At 54.7% G+C, this 18,144-nt stretch overlaps 1 protein-coding gene across 1 annotated transcript; it reads right to left on the bottom strand.

The window, feature by feature from the left end:
• Window positions 1-5,586: 5,586 nt before the first annotated feature.
• Window positions 5,587-16,020, bottom strand: LOC140255140 (maestro heat-like repeat-containing protein family member 2B). Its single transcript, XM_072342466.1, has 31 exons — window positions 15,996-16,020; window positions 15,577-15,686; window positions 15,322-15,444; window positions 15,022-15,187; window positions 14,781-14,879; window positions 14,468-14,619; window positions 13,960-14,103; window positions 13,338-13,430; window positions 12,985-13,054; window positions 12,756-12,869; window positions 12,597-12,670; window positions 12,177-12,296; window positions 11,925-12,032; window positions 11,584-11,743; window positions 11,416-11,456; window positions 11,092-11,233; window positions 10,650-10,702; window positions 10,217-10,324; window positions 9,947-10,066; window positions 9,633-9,755; window positions 9,342-9,497; window positions 8,998-9,120; window positions 8,605-8,684; window positions 8,055-8,190; window positions 7,846-7,938; window positions 7,465-7,551; window positions 7,164-7,287; window positions 6,853-6,962; window positions 6,218-6,370; window positions 5,817-5,971; window positions 5,587-5,669 (listed from the first exon to the last, which is right to left on the bottom strand). Exons 1-31 carry the CDS (start codon window positions 16,018-16,020, stop codon window positions 5,618-5,620), a joined length of 3,414 nt encoding a protein of 1,137 aa, XP_072198567.1. The 3' UTR covers window positions 5,587-5,617.
• Between the last annotated feature and the right edge of the window lie 2,124 nt (window positions 16,021-18,144).

An 18,144-nucleotide genomic window follows, 5' to 3' on the forward strand; every position in this document is an offset into this window, starting at 1 on the left:
GCCCCTGAGTCTGCAGCAGGATGAGATGCAAGGTCTGTCCCAAGTCCCCCTGCTCTGGGGCCGGCACTCACCAGTGCAAGTGATGCTCAGGGTCTGGCCACTTCTCACCTGGCCCACCACACTACACAGGCCAGCCAGCGTCACCCGCATGAAGGGCATGCACTGTGAAGCTGCAGAGGGGAAGGAGAGCATCAGCAGTGAGGGAGGAGGGGCTGCAGCCCTGCATCCTCCAGCTCAATGCAGATCATGCAAAGAGGGGTCTTTCCCCTTTCCCCAGCTGTCATCAATGCGAGGAGGCTGAGGGCACCTTACCATAGCTGCTGAACAGTTTGCTTAGAGTGATGAGCACAAACTCCTTGGACATATCCCCCCTTGGCCTTCAGGTGTCCCTGGAGCTCAGCCATCACCAAGCTGAAGTGTGTCCGGGCCAGAGCCACCAGGACGTTGCTGGCAGCCATCCTTACACTGTCCGTCACTCCCTGAAAAAGAGCCACTGGTGACACACAGCACAGGAAACTACGTGAAGCCCTTGGAAGGGCTAAGCCACCCCCATCGCCAGGAGAACACCAGTCTGGGCAGGCGGCTCCATTTGCCTTCCGAAGTGACCCCTCACCTGGGCTGCTGTCAGGTCCTGGGACGCCTCTGCCAGCAGCCGGTTCACCACTCCGCACGGCGGGCGGCTGTCATCTTCCCACAAGACGCTCTCGAGCTCGCAGTAAACCTGCGCTCGGTCACCCTGGGGACAGGGATCAGTCACACTCACTTTGCCCGCTGCCACCCAGCAATACGCCAGTGTGTTTCTGGGGCCTGGCAACCATGGTACCACTGGGATAGGGCAAGGATTGATGGTTGGATGCCCCCAGCTCACCTCCTGGTCTTGCAGGCGCTGCAGCAGCAAAGTCACGCCACAGGAAGGAAGAGGGCTCGCCTCCCTGCGACGCATACATCTGGGCATGCAGCCCACACAGGCGAAGAGACCTGAAAGAGCACAGAAGCTGCTGCTGGTGTTGCTTGGAGCCAGGGCCAAGCATCCAGCCAGCTCTGAGAGGAATGCTCCTCAGTCCCACAGCGTGGGGTGAGCTGTTCTGGCACGTGTGTGGTCAGCTGGGAGATGGGAGAAACAGCCTTCCCCTTGCTGGGGTGCTGGGGAAACTACAGTGGGTGTCTGCATTCAGCAGATCAAGGACAGTGATGCTAAACATCACTAAAAAACATCCTAAACAGACATTGGTGGCACACACGTGCTCAGGCAGCATCACTGTGTCTGGAGAAGTGGAGGGACCTCACCTCGAAAGGCTCTCAGCCGCTCCATCACTGCAGGAAATCTCCAGATAGGCACAAAGCTCTCTCTGGTCCTCTCCCTGCGGGTCCCACAAGAGACTGAGCCACCGCTCCCACTGCTGTCACAACAGCTGTGACATCACACCAAGGAGTGCCACCTCACAGCAAGCAGGGGACCCTTGCAGGCCCCAGAACACAGCATGTCTTTGTGAGGCACTTGGCTCCAGGGTGGACATGTTCTGTGACCAAGCAGGGATTCAACTCAGCGAGTGAGGGAGAATCCCTAGCAGCATGCAGCTGCCGGATACCATTGCCTGGCATTGTCTTAGTGACTGGGGACTCCGTGTTGGGAGGCACTGAAACCCCTACCTGCTGCCCAGACAACCTCTCCAGAGAGCTTTGCTCTCTTCCAGGGGCGCATGTCAGAGACATTAAGAAGACACAAAAATAAATAAATAAATAACAGAACTAAAAACCATTAGGAAAGAAGTTTCCTAACTTCCTATAAGTAGACATTTCTGTTTAATTTGATTTTTCAAAAAGAAGAAACGTTTCCCTTTTTTCTTCTCTGCTGAACCTTAGAAGTACAAAGGAAATGCTTGATTTGAATTCATTTACTTTTATCATTCACGTGAGTGCATCTTGACTCAGATTTCTCCTTTCTTTCTTTCCATCTTTTGCAATCCATTTCAAAAACAAGGGTACATTAAATTCCTATCAAAGTGATTTCAAATGCAGAAGAATCATAGTCACAAAGCCACGGGGTTGCTGTTTTATCTGGATGTCAGCCTGACCGACCACCTGCTCAAAGCAGGAGGGCTCAGCACCACATCATCTCTGTCACGGCTTTGTCTAAGTTGATCTAGAACACCCCAAAGGACGGAGATTTTATCACCTTTCTGGGAAGCCTGCCCAATGCCCCATCACTGGTGGCTTCACTTCACCTGACATTCAAGCTGAAGCTGGCCTACCTTGCTGCTGCTCGTTTACAGTGTATCTATCATCCTTGGCTCTGTTCCCTTTCAGTGGATGTATGGAACTATTAAACTGTCCCCCTTAGCCTCCGTCTCCAGACTGAAGAAGCCCAGTTCCCTCAACATCAAACAGGCCACGTATCCATCATTCCAGATCATCTTCTAGGACTGGGTGGCTGAACTGCACACATTAAACTAATTATAAATTCACTGGTACTGAAAAGGGAGATCCGTTTTCTTTTGCTGATGAGACATCATTCTTTTAAGGTCGGCCACATACAGCTTTTGTTGCTTATTCAATTGACCCATAATCAATCTAGTGCAGCTTGCCAGATATTTCCATAGTGAGATACAGAGCAAGGGTGAGTCTCTGAACTGGTTGCTGAGGCACGAGTGATAGTATCCTGTCCTGCCAAAGATGATCAAATGTAACAGCCTTTGTTGTGTTATTGTGTCACAGTTCCCGCTAGAAAGCCCTTTTGATCGCCGAAGTCGCCTGACTCGGAGCCGTCCCGTCCGATCAGCAGCGACTGACCGCGGGGTTCAAGGGGGATCTCGGGTGGTTCCTTCAAGCAGGGAACCCCCGGCCTACAGGAGCAGCCGGCAGCTCTCGCAGGAGCCGCTGACGCAGCGCGTGGGCGTTGCCTGGCAACGGCAGGAGATTTAAACGGGCACAGTAGCCGGTAGAAGCCCTTTTGATGGCCGAAGGCTGCTGATGTGGTCTGCTTAGACTTCAGCAAAGCCTTCGACACTGTCTCCCATGCTATTCTCCTGCAGAAGCTGGCAGCCCGTGGCTTGGATGGGTACACTCATGTCTGGGTAAGGAGCTGGCTGGAGGGCCGGGCCCAGAGAGTGGTGGTAAATGGAGTTAAATCCCGTTGGAGACCTGTCACGAGCGGTGTTCCCCAGGGATCGGTGCTGGGGCCTGTCATCTTCAACATCTTTATTGATGACCTGGATGAGGGCATTGAGTGCACCCTCAGTAAGTTCGCAGATGACACCAAACTGGCTGGGAGTGTGGATCTGCCTGGGGGTAGCGAGGCCCTACAGAGGGATCGGAATAGGCTGGAGAGCTGGGCCAAAGCCAATGGGATGAGGTTCAACAAGACCAAATGCCGGGTCCTGCACTTTGGCCACAACAACCCCAGGCAGCGCTATAGGCTTGGGGTGGAGTGGCTGGAGGACTGTGTTGAGGAAACGGACATGGGGGTACTGATTGATGCTCGGCTGAACATGAGCCATCAGTGTGCCCGGGTGGCCGATAAGGCCAACGGCATCCTGGCTTGTATCAAAAACAGTGTTACTAGCAGGAACAGGGAGGTAATTGTCCCCCTCTACTCGGCACTGGTGAGGCCGCACCTCGAGTACTGTGTTCAGTTTTGGGCCCCTCACTGCAGGAAAGACACTGAGGCCCTGGAATGCGTTCAGAGGAGGGCTACGAAGCTGGTGAGGGGTCCGGAGCACAGGCCTTATGAGGAGTGGCTGAGGGAGCTGGGATTGTTCAGCCTGGAGAAGAGGAGGCTCAGGGGAGACCTTATTGGCAGCTATTAAAATGATGACTTGGTTAAAACAAACAAACAAACAAACAAAACTCTTCCACATCATAGCCAGGATTCTGATATTTAATTTATTAAATAAATAATTCAATTTTTTTAGCTCATTTTCTCTTCCCCTCCCCTCCCCTACCCTCCCCTCCCCTTCTCTCTTCTCTCTTCTCTTCTCTCTTCTCTCTTCAATTCTCTCTTCTCTCTTCTCTTCCCTCTTCTCTTCACTCTTCTCTCTCTCTTCTCTCTTCTCTCTTCTCTCTTCTCTCTCTTCTCTTCTTCTCTCTCTCTTCTCTCTCTCTTCTCTTCTCTTCTCTTCTCTTCTCTTCTCTTCTCTTCTCTTCTCTTCTCTTCTCTTCTCTTCTCTTCTCTTCTCTTCTCTCTCTCTTCTCTTCCTCTCCTCTCCTCTCCTCTCCTCTCCTCTCCTCTCCTCTCCCCTCTCCCCTCTCCCTCTCCCCTCTCCCCTCTCCCCTCTCCCCTCCCCTCTCCCCTCTCCCCTCTCCCCTCTCCCCTCTCCCCTCTCCCCTCTCCCCTCTCCCCTCCCTCCTCTCCTCTCCTCTCCTCTCTCCTCTCCTCTCCTCTCCTCTCCTCTCCTCTCCTCTCCTCTCCTCTCCTCTCCTCTCCTCTCCTCTCCTCTCCTCTCTCTCCTCTCCTCTCCTCTCCTCTCCTCTCCTCTCCTCTCCTCTCCTCTCCTCTCACTTTCACTTACCTGCCCTTCCACTGCAATCTCCTTTTCTCCTTCATTTTTCTACCCCTCTCCCCTCCCTTCTCCCTCCCCTCCCCTTTACATTTACTTATTCATACCATTTTCCTTCCCTCTCCCCTCCCCTCTCCTGTCCCTTCCGCCCACCTTCTCTTCCCTCCTCTCCCCTCCCCAATCTCCTTTTTTCCTTCCTTTTTCTATCCCTCTACCCTCCCTTTTCCCTCCCTTCCCCTTTTACATTTACTTATTCATACTATTTTCCTTTCCTCTCCCCTCCCCTGTCCCCTCCCTACCACCTACTCTTCTCTCCCCTCCCCTCCTCTCCACTCCTCCCCTTTTACATTTAACTATTTAATTATTCATTCCAATTTCCTTCCCTATCCCCTCCCCCCCCCTCCCTTTCCCCTCCTCTTGTCTCCCCTCCACACCTCTCTTCCCCTTTTACATTTACCTTTTCCGTTCCCTTTTTCTTTCTCTCTCGCCTTCCCCCTTCCTCCTTTCCCCTCCTCTCCTCCCCTCTACTCTCTTCTCCTCCCCTCTTCTCTTTTTTACCGTCTCTTTTTCCCCTCTCCCCTTCCACTCCTGTCCTTCTCCCCTACCTCACCCCTCCCTCTCCCCTCCTTCCCCCTTTCCTCCTCTCCCTTCTCTCCCGTTCTGTTCTCCTCTTCCCTTCCCTTCCCTTCCCTTCCCTTCCCTTCCCTTCCCTTCCCTTCCCTTCCCTTCCCTTCCCTTCCCTTCCCTTCCCTTCCCTTCCCTTCCCTTCCCTTCCCTTCCCTTCCCTTCCTCTCCCTTCCCTTCCCTTCCCTTCCCTTCCCTTCTCTTCCCTTCCCTTCTCTCCCGTTCCGTTCTCCTCTTTCCTTCCCTTCCCATTTGCTCTTCCCATCCCATTTGCTCTTCCCTTCCCATTTGCTCTTCCCTTCCCATTTGCTCTTCTTCTCTTCTCTTCTCTTCTCTTCTCTTCTCTTCTCTTCTCTTCTCTTCTCTTCTCTTCTCTTCTCTCTCTTCTCTTCTCTTCTCTTCTCTTCTTCTCTTCTCTTCTCTTCTCTTCTCTTCTCTTCTCTTCTCTTCTCTTCCCTTCTCTTCCTCTCTTCCCTTCTCTTCCCTTCTCTTCCCTTCTACCGGCTCCACCGTTGAAGACAAAAACTTCTTATTCTCCTCCATGTCTCACTGGAAAAATAGAGAGTCTCAAGTTGTAATCTTCACCTCAAACAGACTTTGAGAAGAAAAAGAAAAGCTGCTGCTTCCCTGGATCCCTCTGACAGAGGCAAGCTACAACTGAGAGCGCAGCAACAGCAAGGGCAGGAGTGACAATACCTGTCCGTCGACTCAGGCAGCCGGGAGAAGCTGCCAACTGTGGCCTCTGCATTACAGCGGGTGAGGATGACCACCGCCTGGAATATGAAGGGCATGAACGTGCTCTGCTGCAAGGACAACGTGCAGCTGCGCAGAATGTAGAGGATCAGCAGCGTCTGAAAGAAGAAGGCGAGAAAGAATGACTTGCTGCATCCTTGACCTAACCATGGACATTCAGCACATGAGCAGAGCCTGTTCCCTTGACATGCTGCCAAGGCCTAAGCCTACATTTCAGGCCAGCCACCCTGTCCAAACCCTGGCCCTGCACTCAGGCTGTGCTTCTTTAGCACAAGAGGTAAACAGCACAAAGCGTAATGCAACAGCCAGAAAGAGTCCAAGGCACATGGAAGAAAGTCACTTACATCCCGATGGATGTCCTTTACATTCATCTGCAGAAAGGTGATCAGCCACTTCCCAGCAGCACGCACACGCGTTCCTTTGGCCTTCTGGAAGGTGTCCTTGATGGCCATCATGAAGTCTATGGTGTGTTCCAGAGGGAAGTTTCTGCACACGATCTGCGGAGAGATGAGAAGCAGGAGAGATCCCATCACTGATCTGCAGCAGCTCTTCAAAACATAAAGCGGTCTTGAGAGCATTCTCAGTTCAGCAGCTTGCTGGTCATTCAAGTGGCCATCACAACGCTCCTGCTGTCCTTACCCTGCTATTCATACCTGCAGTGGTTGAGCCTTCTCTCAGCTTCTCCACCCATGGTGTTTGCTTACATGCAAAGCCTACCCCCAGCAGCCACAGTCATACACGTGCACACACTCACATGCACAGCCACACGCACACGCACGCACATTCATGTCATGGAGTCAGCTCCTTGCGCTGGGCACCTGAAGGCCAGACATAGCTCAGAGCCTCCTGCTACTTGCTGAGAAAAGTCATCTCAGGGTGACAGCTCCTTCTGGAAGTGGTGTGAGAGGCTGGGGGAAGCGGAGGGACATGCAGAAGCCTACACATTGAGATCGCATCACCCCTTTTTGGGTCCACTTACTCTTGCAATTTTGGACGAGGTCTGGAGCTGAGAGGTGGTGCTGCAGTCATTCAGCCCCTCACACAGGCTCCCGATTTCTCCCGTCTTGATGACTGTGTAGGTCACCTTGTCTGGAAAGAGCCCAGGGAAAAAAGCAAAGTCGTGCTTCTGGAAACAGAACCTCTTTCCACAGAGGATAGACAGGACAGGGCAAGGACAAGAAGAGGGCTGCGCACGCTGCCTCTCTCCCCTGTAAACAGGGCCCCAGCCCGTGGGACTCTGGTAGTGCGGTGAAGGAGAGCAGAGGGCTGGCGCATGCCTGCTCTACTCACCTTGGATGCGGAGAAGGGAGCTCAGACAGGTAACGGCCAACTGACGGGATGTGGGCATGGGGTCACATGTTAGAGGTGCCAGCAATCCTACCAAGGTGCCAAAGTGCTTGCAGGCATCTCCTCTCTGCAGGAGTAAAAGGCAGGAAACAAGTTGTAGGCAGCCCCAGCTCTCCCTAGCTTCTCCTGCCTGTGCTTTCCCATGCACTGGCTGGCACAGCATGCACAGCCGGGTTGAACTCGCCTTCCAACTCAGGGGCACCGGGGAGGGAGCCAGGGGCATGCAGAGGGGCTCTTTACTCACCTGAGCCTCTTCACAAGCAGCCAGCATCGTGGAGCAGGTCTGCAGGGCTCTCTTGCGCTCCCACACATTCTCTGAAGTCATTGCTCTCTGCAAGACCTAAGGCAGATCATCTGTCTCACTGTGGATGTCTTTCCTTTCCTTTCCTGCCACCCCTCTCTCTGTCCCACCTTTCCCGGTACTTTCCATCAGGGCCTGCCCTGTGGTTCCACGTGGCCCCCCTTGTGCCTTTCCCCCTGCAGGGCCCATTTCTCTGCCCATTTATGAGCTCGCAGCGAGCTGGCACGTCAGCAGGAGATTTCTCCCCCTCTCATCGTAAACTCAGTCCCCAGATCTCTGTCCCTACTATCAACAGGTATCATATATTGTCCCACAAGTACTCACACGGACTATGTTCTGTAAGAAGTCATGGCTGGACTCTGTCTCCAGCAGAACCACCATGAGCCGGCCCAGAGCTTTCAACGATGTTTGCTGAAGCTGAAAGCAGAAGAAGGGATTGAGGTGTGGCATCACGGCTGCTGCCAGAGCATGGGTCGTGTGTGCTGAGGTAGGTTTCTGACTGAGAGGTGGCCGGAAAAGATAAGGCAGGTTACCTGCAGGTACGGAGCTGCTTGCTGTGACTTCCTGATCTTCAGCATCATCTCCGCTGAAGGGTGCGTCACAATGTTCTTGCAGCACAGAACCAACAATTCATACATGCCCTTGCTTCCTAAAAAGGGCTTCAGCTTGCTGACAGGAGGAAAAAAGGAAGGGAAAGCATAAAGAGCCTTTACCAGTGCTCTCCAGACTGGTTCAGACAACATCAGTTTCTCCTAACGGACAGCTGCAAAGCCAACAGCCCTACCCTGTGCTGCTGAGCTCTGTTTTTAGTTCCAGCAACACCCACCTCCTCTCCAGCAGCAGTGAACCACCTCCCTCTCCAAAGGAAAGGAGACCCCGGGTCTCCCTTCTCTTCCCTGCCAGGGGACAGGAGCATCTGGGCTTTTCTCCCTGCCCCGAACCTCAGCTTTGCTGGGCACAACAGCACAGCCGACTCTCCTGTAGATGCGGCTCCTCACCCCCTGCCCCCTGCAGACCTCCAGGAGCTACCCAAACGGAGGACCCCCAGTCCTGCCTTGCAACCCCAGAGGCTCCCACCCTTACCTCAACTGCTCCAGGGCCAGAATCACCTTGAGGGGCACTGGGGAGACAGGGCTGCCCAAGCAATACTTCTTCAGCAAGTCCTGAAAGTCCCAGAGAGACATTGTCAAAGTGGTAAGTGGCACACGAGAGCTCTTCCACCCGGCCCAGAGACAGACACAACAGCCACACACCAGCCCCATCAATCCCACGTTACCCACGGAAGCACTGCAGGATGCAGCAGCTCCACAACTGGTGCACCTAGACCGCTGCTGCCCAGTCTCTGCCTGCCAGCACCCAAGGTCCCCACCAGCTGGAGACATGGAGGCTGAGGGAGACCTCTGTGCCTCCAGGGAAGCAAGCCTTGTGCTACAGCCCAGTACTCTGCTGCAGACAACCCTGGCTCTAAGCACTCACCATGAGGATCTCTAGCAGCTTGTCCTTCAAGGAAGGGTTAAAGCAGGCAGAATCACCCACAGCTTGGAAGGCAGAGCTGAAGTCGGTGATGCTCTGCACCAGCGCGAGCCTGTTCTGCAAGACCTGAGGCCCAAGAGAGAAGAATATTCTTTGAACTGCGGGAAGGGCCGAGGGCAGCAAGGGGAACACATGAGGGCAACTCTAACGGAATGGCTTGGGTCTTCATCTGGGCATAAACCATTCCCCGAGGGACCTTTGGAAAGAGAAGACCCATCTCAGCATCCCCCCTTCATGGAGGGGCTGCAGTGGATTCTCTGACACCCTGGCAAACCCCAAGCTCTCACCCGGCAGCTGCAGCTGTAGAGCAGCAGGATGTTGCCCGCAATGTCTCCCTCCAGGTGGGCGAGCAGTTGTTCCTTGGAGGCTCGCAGTGCTAAACTGCCGTAGGCAAGCATGAGAGCGCCGCGTGTGGCATGAGCTCTTGTGCTCTTCAGCTCCATCTGTGTGGGGAGAAATGCCTTGAGATAGTCACTCAACAGCCCCCAGTGCCACACGATGCACCTGGGCTCCCAAGGCAGGAGCTGCTATGTAAATAAGATGGAAGAAGGACAAGGTGGAAACCCGAAATGCTTCACCTTCTTGCGTCTCGAAATCTTCGCATTCCGGCCTTTGTACAGCCTGGACGCAAACATGGTGACTGTGTCCAGGACTGTGTGGAAGTTGCTCTCAGCAGCATGGCTGACAAGAGAGATCATTCCCTGCATGAAAGAACAAGGGGCAGTTGGCACAGGCCTGAACCTACTGGCGCGGACAGCCACAGTAATTGGGCCAGTCCTCGCCTGAGGGAAGTGGCAGCAGTGAGGACATTGAAAGGCCCAGAGCAGAGCCAGGAGAAGCCCTCTGCCCCACTGACAGACCGGGGCCAAAGATGGATGGAAAGAGGGCTCACCTGGGCCTCAGATGGCTTCTCTGCGTTTGCTTCTATCAGATGCTTTAGAAGCTTCTCTCGGATGTGGAGGACTCTCTTACAAACTCCCAGCACTGTCCCCAGAGCCTTGTACAGGAAAGGCTGCATGGGAAGGGAAGGAAGAAGCTGAGATGTGGCAGCAGCCTTACCTGATGGCACAGGGACAGGTGGGAAGGACCCACACTCCCTGCGAGTACTGAGAGCAGCTCAGTACCTGCCGGTGCCCTGCTGGGTAGAGCTGGGTGAACCCACCTTTTCTCCAGAGCTGCTGGGAGAGTTGCTCAGCCACCGGCTCAGCTCACAGCTCAGGGCCTCGGCCCAGGCCTCATCCTCCATGCTCTCCAGCGATGCCCTCAGGAGCTGTTGGAGAACAGGAGAAGCCAATGATCCCTTGCTCTTTGCCTCTTCCCGCATTCCCAAGTTGCCGCAGCCTTCTGGGGAGAGCTGCCTGGATGAACAGTCCTTCTCCCAGCTGCCCCCAGCTCTCCCTCCCATTAAAGCTGCCTGCCACTGTTCTCATGAGACCCTTCTTGGGCTTGGGACAGAGGCAGCACTGCAAAGGCATGCGGCTGCTCCACAGCAGTCTTTGAGAGGCTGTTCCTGTCCAGTGGGGGCTCGTGTAGGAGCAGGGCTCCTGGAGGCAGGCAAGCACTTCTCTGCACCGGGCCTCCCAGCAATGCTCTACCTTCAGCAGACGGCACTCCCACTCCTCAGTGTCCGGGACGCTCTCATCTTTCCCTGCACAGCAACAGGAAGCAAAAGACCTTTGATTGGGATCAAGCCACAGAAGAAGAGCTGTTACAAACCCCGCTTGGCCTGGGCACTCAACACTGCCAAGCTGGACCTGCACCCCTTCCACAGTGATCCATCCCTCCCTACAAACACAGTCCCCGCAGGAACACAGAACTAACTGCTCCAAGACTGCTGTCTCAGGGGACATGAAGGGCCCGTCTGTGTTCTTGAACGGGCAGATCCCTGGGAGGAAATGTCCCCGAGTCTCCCTGGAATGGGAACAGCAGCAGAGCAAGTACTGTGCTGCAGGCAGTGCTTTCCCTCTGCCACAATGCTGAGCTGCATTTTCACTCCACCTCCCTCCCTGCTTCCTCCTCTCCCTGCCAGCACTTTACCTTCAAGGCACTGCAGCAGCAGGGGGATCTCAGCAGCCCACACGACCCCCACAGCTCTGTGGATCCTGCTGTGGAGGTTCCGCATGAGCAGCAAGGCAGCAGCTTGCAGTTTGCTGCCTGCAAAAGGACTCCCTGCCACCACCTGAGCAAGAGCAAGGAGAAGCAAGGTCACAACTGCAGTGGGAGAGAAGAGCAGTGGCTTCCCCAACAAGGGAAGCAGCTTGGCTCAGCCCCGGCGGGCAAGGAGAATCCAACAACTTTGCCCATGTCCAAGCTGCTTCCTCCTCATGGGTCATGACACCAGGCTCTGAAGCATCTACTCACCAACAGGCGTGCCAGCATTGTCTGGGGAGTCAGCAGTGGACCTGCGAGGAGAAAGAAGCGCTGAGTGAGATGCCAAGACACTCCTTGCCCTGTCGCATGTACCTCCGCTTTTCCTTCTGGGTGCTAACACAGGTCAGCAGAGCTTACTGGGGGAGTTTCTGCTCCTACCTTGAAACATGGAGTTGACAAAGTGGGGATCCAGTTCTTCTGCCTCCCGCACCGTCAGGTCCCCTCTCTCAGCCAGTGCTTGGACGCAGCGGGAGACCGGGATCAGCATGCCGGTGTACTGGGCTGGCACCACATACAACAGCAGCCGTGGCCACAGGAGCTGGGGGGAATGAGGCAGTTGAGCACGTCAGCATTCCTGCCTCTGCTCAGAGATGAAGAGGACTCTGTGAATTTCTTGTGTGCTTCAGAGCACGTTGGAGGACAGACCAGGGCTGTTGTAATGAGACGAGGAACACGTGGTGCAAAGGCAAGGGTCGGCAATGTAGCAGGGTGCGACTTACTTTGGACATCCCACTCACAGAGACATCCAGTGACCCCAGGATGTCCATGCACAGCCCTTGGAGATCTCCTTCTTCCTGGGCTTCCTGGGCAGAAAGGTCTCCGGCTGCCTGCACAACAGTGTTATTGAAACGCCAGTTACGTTCCGTTCTCAGGAGCCTCTCATAGGCTCAGGTGTGGCCCCACTGGTGTTTCTGTGCCAGCCTCTGAGCAGCACGGGTCTTCCAAAAGAAGATGCTGCCCACTCTCCTTACCCTTCTTTCTGTGGTGCGGCTGAACTCACTGAAGATGTGCCCCACTACATCCAAAGCTGAGCAGCTCCAGGCATTAACGCTGAGCACATCCTTGATGAAAAGCAGGATGGCCCTCCTCACCTGCCAGGGATCAATTTTGGGTGTGATTTTCCTGGTCAGATGGCAAAGGGAAGCCACCTGCTCATTGCAGCAGCCCTTCGGGCATGAGCAGAAACAAGAGCCTTGCTCCCTGAGGTGAGGGCCAGGCCTTAGCACCAGGCTGTGCAGGGACCTGCCTGCTCCCCTCTCCCTGCTCCCCCCACAGGAGCCATCACATCACAACCATGTAGTCAGTGCTCCAGGACCTCTCTGGTCACCCCAGCCCTGCCCACGTGGGCAGCAGCACCACCACCCCGATAGCGCTTTCCCACACCAGCTCACCCGGGTCCTGAGATCACTGCTCAGACACTGCACAGCCTCTGCAACCTGGGGCAGCTTCGCTACCATAACGGGCTCTGCAAGAGATATGCAAAAGCATGCGTGGAGGTACAACCCAGATGGCAAAAGGGACCTCTGGAAGTCCCGACCCGTGGTACTAACCATCAGAGCGAGCCAGAGCACCGAGCAAGCCCAGGGCTGCCACGCACTCATCCTCCTTCTCAGTGCCCAGCTGCGACTGAAGAAACAGGACCGTTTCCTCTGGGCAGATCCGGGCTGCAGGGAGGAAATCCCGCGCTGTGTTAGCAAGAAACTCGCACCCATTTCTGGGGTTTGTGAGAGAGGTTTTGGCCAGGGCACCACCAAACATCGCCAAAGCTCCTCTCCTTACCCTGCAGCAGGATGCAGTGGGTTAGCTCCGCTCTATCAGCCTCGCTGTGCTGCTTGGTGTTGGCAGAAAGCTGTGGGAACAAGGTCCATTTGAGGAAATTGCATCAGCATTGAGGACGGAAAAGAAACTGCTGCCAGCTCTTGTCACCCTTGGCACTCTCAGGCACAGGACATCATACAGACAAAACTCAGCTTGCTCCACAGCATCCTCGGGGGCAAACACTCTGCTCTGGAGCAACCACAGGCATCCAGGAGCTAAGGCTGAGCAGCTGTCAGAGGCTCGGAGCTCTGCAGTCTTCCTGAGACTTGGCCAAGAGGGAAACTGCTGTGGGCACAAGGATAGGCTCCCCTTACCTGGTAGAACATGGCACTGGTGATGGCCAGGTACTTGTCCCTGGGGATGACAATCCCAATGCCCTCTAAGGCCTCCATGAAGACAGTGAGGTTCTGCAAGAGACCAGGAGAGGAAGGAAGGGCTGAAGCTACATCTAGCCACTTGGGAGCAGAGACACTGTTTCCCAATAGAGTGTCTGCTGGGAGAAGCTCCCACACAGGCGCTCTTGTTTGTCCCCACTCCCAGCAGCACCAAGAGAGTCTCTCTGCTCTCAACCGAGCCCTGTTTGGGCGTCCTTTGCAGGAATTTCCCACCCGGCAGCCCTCTTCTCCCCCATCAGATGCAACTGGACGTGGTCCCCCTGCTTGTTAGCACACAGCTCTTCAGGCACTCCGAGCCCCACGCTGGTGGTGGCAAAGACTCCCATCCCCAGGAGATGGGCCCCAGTGACTCCTGGCTCCCTTCTGGCTCCTGTCTGGATTGTTCCTTCCTTGACTGAAGCGCTTAGAAAGCCTCAGAATTCCCTTGAACACCTGTTCCTTCTTTCCCCGAGGGCTCCTCGCCTCCTCCCTGCATGACCCTGACCCCTCTTGGCACTTGCACGGGCCCCACATCCACGCTGAGCCCTGCACAACATCTCACCTTGGCCATCCTGCAGGTGTCTTGGACCTCCTGACACTGGTGCATGAGCCAGAGGAGCTGCTCCCAGACACGCTCTCGCTGCAGCTCCTCTTGCAGGAGGGCAGCCATCGTGGCAGTCACAGCCCTGAGGATGGTCCCTCTGTCCTGGAAAGGGATAGCAGAGGCCCAGCATCAGAGACTGAAGGTCTGCCCTTCCTACAGAGAAAGCTTTCTCTTTCCCTTCCCTTTCCCCATATCCCTGTACCCAGCAGGAGATGGGCTCGCTCTGGAGGGCACGCAGGTTTTCCCCACACTCTCATCCCCAGCTCACCCTGCCACAGTGCTGTGACATGCAGCTGCTCCCTGGCAGGGAGATCCAGCCCCAAACACAGAGCCACTTCAGGGCCCTTTGCAGAGCCCGGCATCTCCCTCTCATCACCCCTCTGCTCTCAGCCTGCTGGGCACAGACAGAGCTGCCAATATGGATGTCCACGCTGCCATCCCGGGCTGAGAATGCAGCAGTGCTCACCTTTTCCTCCTTGCAGTCCTGCCAGTTCCTCAGCACAGAGCAGAAGAGCCGGTAAAGATTCTCACAGATCTGCTCTTTCTCCATGGCAGGCCAAGGGCATTGCTTTGCAGAGGACAAGTGAACCTTGACTCCTTCTGACCATTGTTTCACGACTGAAAAAACAAAACAAAACAAATAAATGGCTAATTAATTTAAAAAAGAAGAAGAAGAAGAAGAAGAGAGAGAAAGAAAGAGAAAAGGGAGCCCCTGAGTCTGCAGCAGGATGAGATGCAAGGTCTGTCCCAAGTCCCCCTGCTCTGGGGCCGGCACTCACCAGTGCAAGTGATGCTCAGGGTCTGGCCACTTCTCACCTGGCCCACCACACTACACAGGCCAGCCAGCGTCACCCGCATGAAGGGCATGCACTGTGAAGCTGCAGAGGGGAAGGAGAGCATCAGCAGTGAGGGAGGAGGGGCTGCAGCCCTGCATCCTCCAGCTCAATGCAGATCATGCAAAGAGGGGTCTTTCCCCTTTCCCCAGTCGTCATCAATGCGAGGAGGCTGAGGGCACCTTACCATAGCTGCTGAACAGTTTGCTTACAGTGATGAGCACAAACTCCTTGGACATATCCCCCTTGGCCTTCAGGTGTCCCTGGAGCTCAGCCATCACCAAGCTGAAGTGTGTCCGGGCCAGAGCCACCAGGACGTTGCTGGCAGCCATCCTTACACTGTCCGTCACTCCCTGAAAAAGAGCCACTGGTGACACACAGCACAGGAAACTACGTGAAGCCCTTGGAAGGGCTAAGCCACCCCCATCGCCAGGAGAACACCAGTCTGGGCAGGCGGCTCCCTTTGCCTTCCGAAGTGACCCCTCACCTGGGCTGCTGTCAGGTCCTTGGACGCCTCTGCCAGCAGCCGGTTCACCACTCCGCACGGCGGGCGGCTGTCATCTTCCCACAAGACGCTCTCGAGCTCGCAGTAAACCTGCGCTCGGTCACCCTGGGGACAGGGATCAGTCACACTCACTTTGCCCGCTGCCACCCAGCAATACGCCAGTGTGCTTCTGGGGCCTGGCAACCACGGGACCACTGGGACAGGGCAAGGATTGATGGTTGGATGCCCCCAGCTCACCTCCTGGTCTTGCAGGCGCTGCAGCAGCAAAGTCACGCCACAGGAAGGAAGAGGGCTCGCCTCCCTGCGACGCATACATCTGGGCATGCAGCCCACACAGGCGAAGAGACCTGAAAGAGCACAGAAGCTGCTGCTGGTGTTGCTTGGAGCCAGGGCCAAGCATCCAGCCAGCTCTGGGAGGAACGCTCCTCAGTCCCACAGCGTGGGGTGAGCTGTTCTGGCACGTATGTGGTCAGCTGGGAGATGGGAGAAAGAGCCTTCCCCTTGCTGGGGTGCTGGGGAAACTATGGTGGGCGGCTGCATTCAGCAGATCAAGGACAGTGATGCTAAACATCACTAAAAAGCATCCTAAACAGACATTGGTGGCACACACGTGCTCAGGCAGCATCACTGTGTCTGGAGAAGTGGAGGGACCTCACCTCGAAAGGCTCTCAGCCGCTCCATCACTGCAGGAAATCTCCAGATAGGCACAAAGCTCTCTCTGGTCCTCTCCCTGCGGGTCCCACAAGAGACTGAGCCACCGCTCCCACTGCTGTCACAACAGCTGTGACATCACACCAAGGAGTGCCACCTCACAGCAAGCAGGGGACCCTTGCAGGCCCCAGAACACAGCATGTCTTTGTGAGGCACTTGGCTCCAGGGTGGACATGTTCTGTGACCAAGCAGGGATTCAACTCAGCTTGTGAGGGAGAATCCCTAGCAGCATGCAGCTGCCGGATACCATTGCCTGGCATTGTCTTAGTGACTGGGGACTCCATGTTGGGAGGCACCGAAACCCCTACCTGCTGCCCAGACAACCTCTCCAGAAAGCTTTGCTCTCTTCCAGGGGCGCATGTCAGAGACATTAAGAAGACACAAGAATAAATAAATAAATAACAGAACTAAAAACCATTAGGAAAGAAGTTTCCTAACTTCCTATAAGTAGACATTTCCTTATAACTTCCTATAAGTAGACATTTCTGTTTAATTTGATTTTTCAAAAGGAAGAAACGTTTCCCTTTTTTCTTCTCTGCTGAACCTTAGAAGTACAAAGGAAATGCTTGATTTGAATTCATTTACTTTTATCATTCACGTGAGTGCATCTTGACTCAGATTTCTCCTTTCTTTCTTTCCATCTTTTGCAATCCATTTCAAAAACAAGGGTACATTAAATTCCTATCAAAGTGATTTCAAATGCAGAAGAATCATAGTCACAAAGCCACGGGGTTGCTGTTTTATCTGGATGTCAGCCTGACCGACCTCCTGCTCAAAGCAGGAGGGCTCAGCACCACATCGTCTCTGTCACGGCTTTGTCTAAGTTGATCTAGAACACCCCAAAGGACAGAGATTTTATCACCTTTCTGGGAAGCCTGCCCAATGCCCCATCACTGGTGGCTTCACTTCACCTGACATTCAAGCTGAAGCTGGCCTACCTTGCTGCTGCTCGTTTACAATGTATCTATCGTCCTTGGCTCTGTTCCCTTTCAGTGGATGTATGGAACTATTAAACTGTCCCCCTTAGCCTCCGTCTCCAGACTGAAGAAGCCCAGTTCCCTCAACATCAAACAGGCCACGTATCCATCATTCCAGATCATCTTCTAGGACTGGGTGGCTGAACTGCACACATTAAACTAATTATAAATTCACTGGTACTGAAAAGGGAGATCCGTTTTCTTTTGCTGATGAGACATCATTCTTTTAAGGTCGGCCACATACAGCTTTTGTTGCTTATTCAATTGACCCATAATCAATCTAGTGCAGCTTGCCAGATATTTCCATAGTGAGATACAGAGCAAGGGTGAGTCTCTGAAGTGGTTGCTGAGGCACGAGTGATAGTATCCTGTCCTGCCAAAGATGATCAAATGTAACAGCCTTTGTTGTGTTATTCGTGTCACAGTTCCCGCTAGAAGCCCTTTTGATCGCCGAAGTCGCCTGACTCGGAGCCGTCCCGGTCCGATCAGCAGCGACTGACCGCGGGGTTCAAGGGGGATCTCGGGCGGTTCCTTCAAGCAGGGAACCCCCCGGCCTACAGGAGCAGCCGGCAGCTCTCGCAGGAGCCGCTGACGCAGCGCGTGGGCGTTGCCTGGCAACGGCAGGAGATTTAAACGGGCACAGTAGCCGGTAGAAGCCCTTTTGATGGCCGAAGGCTGCTGATGTGGTCTGCTTAGACTTCAGCAAAGCCTTCGACACTGTCTCCCATGCTATTCTCCTGCAGAAGCTGGCAGCCCGTGGCTTGGATGGGTACACTCATGTCTGGGTAAGGAGCTGGCTGGAGGGCCGGGCCCAGAGAGTGGTGGTAAATGGAGTTAAATCCCGTTGGAGACCTGTCACGAGCGGTGTTCCCAGGGATCGGTGCTGGGGCCTGTCATCTTCAACATCTTTATTGATGACCTGGATGAGGGCATTGAGTGCACCCTCAGTAAGTTCGCAGATGACACCAAACTGGCTGGGAGTGTGGATCTGCCTGGGGGGTAGCGAGGCCCTACAGAGGGATCGGAATAGGCTGGAGAGCTGGGCCAAAGCCAATGGGATGAGGTTCAACAAGACCAAATGCCGGGTCCTGCACTTTGGCCACAACAACCCCAGGCA

This window comes from Excalfactoria chinensis, chromosome 1, assembly GCF_039878825.1.
Source record: "Excalfactoria chinensis isolate bCotChi1 chromosome 1, bCotChi1.hap2, whole genome shotgun sequence".
Lineage (NCBI taxonomy): Eukaryota > Metazoa > Chordata > Aves > Galliformes > Phasianidae > Excalfactoria > Excalfactoria chinensis.